This window comes from Mastomys coucha, unplaced genomic scaffold, assembly GCF_008632895.1.
Source record: "Mastomys coucha isolate ucsf_1 unplaced genomic scaffold, UCSF_Mcou_1 pScaffold5, whole genome shotgun sequence".
In the NCBI taxonomy this organism is placed as follows: domain Eukaryota; kingdom Metazoa; phylum Chordata; class Mammalia; order Rodentia; family Muridae; genus Mastomys; species Mastomys coucha.
In genome coordinates this window covers 69,470,843-69,476,352 of record NW_022196911.1, presented here as the reverse complement: position 1 = coordinate 69,476,352, position 5,510 = coordinate 69,470,843, and the positions used below count along the sequence as shown (strand labels likewise).

General features: G+C 35.0%; 1 protein-coding gene across 1 annotated transcript; it reads right to left on the bottom strand.

Annotated features, from left to right (window-relative positions):
• Window positions 1-317: 317 nt before the first annotated feature.
• Window positions 318-1,253, bottom strand: LOC116077004 (olfactory receptor 1468-like). Its single transcript, XM_031351190.1, has one exon. The coding sequence runs from the start codon at window positions 1,251-1,253 to the stop codon at window positions 318-320; it is 936 nt and encodes a 311-aa protein (XP_031207050.1).
• Between the last annotated feature and the right edge of the window lie 4,257 nt (window positions 1,254-5,510).

The window sequence follows — 5,510 nt, the reverse complement described above, 5'->3', positions numbered from 1 at the left end:
AGGTAATTTATAATCTGCAGCTGTGGACAATATAAAGTAGCCCCATAACTCACACCTGGGATCAGAAGGACAATATATTATTGTAACATTTCTGTGTTTTTGAAGAAACTGAAGTTCTAACTACAAATTCTTTTTAAGAAGTTTTCCAGAAGGAAATGAACATGCAGGCACAATGGGCTCCCTAGTTAATACACATTTTACATATTAAATAATTATATAGAATGCCTGTTTAGTAGAATTGGCTAAACTGGTGAAAAGTCAGGAAATGCTAGTAGATATATTAATATATCTACTTGATTATGGGGTAATTGTTATCATCATAGGAGAGATTTCTTTTGAAATACTTTTTTTAGGGCTCCCTTCATGTCTCTGTTCCTCAGGCTATAGATGAAAGGGTTCAACATGGGAGTCACCACTGTGTACATCATAGACATGATAGTGTCTCTTAGAGTGGAGTTATTAGCAGATGGTCCTAAATAGAGGTCAATAATTGTCCCATAGAACAGTGACACCACAGACAAGTGAGAACCACAAGTGGAGAAGACCTTATGGATGCCTCGAGTTGAAGGGGCCTTGAGGATGGAGGAGACAATGCGTGCATAAGACATTATGATGAGTAGAAATGGAAGTATAACAACAAGCCCTCCTATGATCACTATCACCAACTCATTAATGTGAATATCAGAACAGGCCAGCTTCAGGAGAGCAGACAGATCACAGAAAAAATGGGGGATCACATTGTTTTCACAGAAAGACAGCCTTGTTAAAGGCAATGTGTGCAACATGGCATAAAATGTTGTCAGCACCCAGGACAGCAGCACCAGACTCACACAGAGCTTGGGACTCATGATGCTGGTGTAATGAAGGGGGAAGCAGATGGCCACATAGCGGTCATAGGCCATGGCCACAAGTAGGAAGTTCTCAAGGGCTGCAAAAAACAGAAAAAAGTACACTTGTGTCAGGCATCCTGCATAGGGGATGGATGGAACTTGGCTCTGCATGTTCAGCAGCAGCTTGGGCATTGTAACAGAGGAAAAGCAGAGATCAGAGAAGGACAAGTTGCTGAGAAACAAATACATGGGTGTGTGGAGATTGGTGTCCAGACAAATGAGGATAATGATGATGAGGTTCCCCAGTACAGTGGTGAGGTACATGGCCAGGAACAGGGCATAGAACAAGTGCTGGTGCTCAGGGGCAATGGGCAAGCCCAGGAGGAGGAACTGGGAGATGATAGTCTGGTTATTTCCAGGCATGGTCTTCCTGTAATACATGTAAGGGTAATAGTAGGCTGCCTCTAAAAATAAAATAAAAATGAACATATATGTAAGACAAGTGCTTTGCAATAATCCCATATCCATCACATTGTCTCTATTTCAAATAGCTAGAATTTCTATAGTCATAATTAACTTAATTTTTTGTTTCTTTTGCATGTTTCATTATTCAGTCCTTTATGTCATATTCTTATCTGAGATAAAAATGTGTTTGATTTTTTTGCCAATTGCTTATGTCATCTCAGTGATTTTAAATTTTGTACAGCTCTCTCAGTTTCATGTATCTCAATGTTCCCTAGGACTCAGTGAAGACTGTCCTATCATTATATATCTAGAGCAATGAAAACTTCATGTACTTGAATGCCTTAGATTACAACTTAAGACTCAGTTTGGGTTATTTCTATATTATCCTAGAGAGCTCTTAATTTGAAGGATGAATGCTTTTTTCCAAGAATGTACTTCAGGCCTTGTAAACAACATTAGATTCAAAATAAAACTGCCACCTTCAGCCTCTTCCTCCTCTTTCCTCTCCTCTTTCACTCTTTTATATCATTCAAAGTAATCTGTGATTAAAGCTGAAATCTGAGAGTTGTATTTCATTCATTCATTCATTTCTTTATCTATACCATTTTAGTGAATGTTATAGATCCTGAAGTTCATTTTAAATTCATCTTTATCTTAATTATTACTAACATGAACAAAAGTAATATCTCACTTGAACTATTGAAACCACCTCTCAATTCACCTTCCTAATTCTGAACATTTTCCTAAACAGATTATTTTGCTCTTTCCGTGTAAATTTAAAATTCAGTCATACTTCCTTGCTAATGAATTTTTGATTGGAGTCTCAGTGCTTGGGTGATGAATCTAAATTTACTTCAGAGGAACACTTGGCATTGATGTGCCTAAATTTACCTTACTTGCCCAGTCACATTTGGTTATATAAACACTTTTGTATTCTATTCTCCAGCTGTGCTGGACTATAGTGTATACCTTCTAGTGCCCTGCTTTTCATACCTGGTATTCCATCTGTCTGGTAATTCCTTCTTTTTGCTTCAACTCACTGGATTACCATTTATCCTTCAGGTACAGTGCATGTGGCTTTCTATGATAAGTCTCCCAACTCCATCTAGAGAACATGAGATCTGCTACTATTTTCTTACTGTGTCTGGAACTCACCCTACAGCACTCAATGTTTCAATCAGCTTCTTATAACTAACTCTGAGCAGATTGTAAAATCTATTCTAGAAAGGCATGCCTGCCTTCAAATTACAGCAGGAACATCCTGCTCGTTGACTGTATTTACAAAATGTATCATTAACATAATTAGCTACCTTTTATACTAGGAAATGCAGTATTGTTATTTTCAAAGATACCAATGCTCTATGAAATTATAATGTCTGCCACTGTTAATTTGTCCCTGACATGAACTTCCAGGGTAAACCCTTTACCTCTAGTTATAATTTTGCACACATGGATAATACCATAGATCTTTACATTTGACACTTATTCATTTACCAAATAAAATGATACTCTGCACATCTTCGTACTTCATCTATTGTGGTGTCATTGATATCAGTATGCTAAGAAAAAATATGGTGGTAATTTTAGTTAGTGTGGGAATATTTCTATGTTAGACTTATGTGCACGCTTTCTCTAATATTTATGCATCAAGTGCTCACTAAATTAATTGTCAACTCAGCTTTATTCTGCTATTAGTCTTTTACCCATTTTGAAATTGCGTTAATATTTACCTCAATATACTTTGAGTAAGTCAAATTAACTGGCATAATGTGGTGGCTCCAGCCACACAACTGAAAACATTGCTGCAATGCATGTGTAATTTCTCATCTGTGATTCCAGGTTATATATAACAGCAGAAATAATATCTTCTCTGTTATATGAAAAGTAAACTCTTTACAAATTGTGTGTTAGATTTGCAATCTACCAAGGTAGAAAGGACTCTGGCTGCTGAGTGCCTCTACTTTCAATCCCATGGTTTCCAGATTAGCCCTGGGTATCAGTTCCCATACAGTTTCAGATTGTCCAGTTCATAGTCCAGAACTGATTTATTAAAAATTTACCTTAATTTATACTTTCTCTCTTATAATCAATTTCTACCTGTATGCAAACTTATATGTGGATATATTATGACTGCTTTGGATTTCTGAGATATTCTAACATCAATAAATCCAACTATACATTAACTCTGACAAATGACACACAAAGACTTACAATAAGACCAAGTGCTTATATCTCTGTCTTAAAATGCTTAATTTATATTCATTAACAAATTTTATATTTTAAAGTGACTTGCTAACATTAAGGGAAGAAAAATACCTACTGAAATCAAACACACAGTCTATAAGGAGTTTACTTCTCATATAACTGAGAAGATATCATTTCTAGTGTTGTATATAAACTTGAATCATAGATGAGAAATTACATGTGCAAATGCTGAATGAAGTAACTGCTTCAACTTTCTCAGATCTATGAGATTCCAAGTTCCACAGCTATAGTAATCCTAAGAATCTTTTAACATGGTGCCTTTAAATTTTAATGTGAGTGAAAACTCACTAGGATACTTATTCAAAAGTTGATATTATCCTCCAATTAAGATATTACAATTTTAATTCACACCTAGAGAAAGACATTTACTGTGGTAAATAGACTGAGTAACCTTTTAATTTATAGGTCAGTAGTTTCTTCAGAAAAAATGGAATTCCATTACTGATTTGAGATCAATCTAAATATTTGAAATCTCTTGAGATAATTTAAAAATAAAAAGTGTGGATTACAGAGCTGTTGTTACACTGAAGTGATAAAGTATGTAAAAATATAATGTGTAGTGATATTATGAATATTATCATTAAAATATATATAGAAAATAGTAGTTAACAAGCTTATGGAAGTTTAGGGAAAAGACAGATATTGAATAGAGAAGTATCACCTCTAAAACTCCACACTGAAAAATATCATACAACCTGGGAAAAATAGACCATCCTTCCAACTCACCTAGGATGTATTCAGTCAACTCTGAGACCCCAGCCTGAGATTTTTTCCCCATATTAATTGCAGAACTGTGAAGTACTGCCTCTTTGTTCATAATCAGAGTACTATCCCTGCTCATATGTTCCAGCATTCTTAGCCCTGGACCTAAGGGATCCTGCTCTCAGGAGTCCAGACCAAGGATTAACTCACTAAAGACACATCAAGTAGTCAGGACTTTTCTAGAACAATTAAGAGTCCTGCAACTGTGAATGATTTAGCCCTGATCACATCTGTCTCTATGAAGGTGGCAATGACACAGACTCATAGATAGACTAATAGGTTGATTACTTTGGGGGTTAACAGGAATCTTTCATGGCTATAACATATTTTATGGAGTATTAAAAGTCCAATTGAGGTCCTAAAGTACTTAAGTACAATACTCTGGATGATTTAAAATATATTAGAAGTATGATAATTCAAACTAGGATCCATCAGATGTTGTGGCAGTAAACTAGCATGAGAAGCACATGCTCCGGAAAGATTAAAAGATTTCCCACAATTTGTAAATAGGCCCTAAGATAGATACACATGCTATTAACAAAGATCCAGTTGCATATGAGCCAAATTTCTTTATATGTCATTAAATAAGAAAAAAAATAACTCCTTCAAATCATGTTCAATTAATTTTCAGGTAAATATCTTATGAAGTCTATGGGTCCTTAACTTTCTAGGTGAAACTTAACAGCCCACCCCACCATCAGATTTCTACTATTGTCCACAGAACCATAGATAACACATTAACTTCTGCTTTCAGTGTCTGTGCACTTGGCTCTCATTATCTGGTTCATATGCAGCAGAAATGCTTTATATAGTGTTATGCTGAATATTTTCATTCTGAAGGAATCTACATATTTATTTTTCTTACAATAATTAGATTATTATACATTATACTAATATTTGTTTTTGTATAGGAAAATAATATGTGGTATTATAAATTAATATGTGGTACTATAAGTTAAATACTATGTTCTAGTTGTATATAATATTCAAGATGTATTTAGTGATATGTATCATTCATCCCAAATTGAATGGCAAGCCTGCTCTTTGTATAGTATTTTACAGAAGTATTATGTCTTGGTTGTGATATGTTTCCTCAAACGAATGTGTGGATGGCTCTGTTGAAAATGTTCAACATCCTTAGTCATCAGGGAAATGCAAATCAAAACAACCCTGAGATTCCACCTCACA

What these genes read in the sequence shown, in the direction of transcription:
- LOC116077004 (XM_031351190.1), bottom strand. Translation starts at nt 1,253, where the DNA reads ATGCCTGGAAATAACCAGACTATCATCTCCCAGTTCCTCCTCCTGGGC.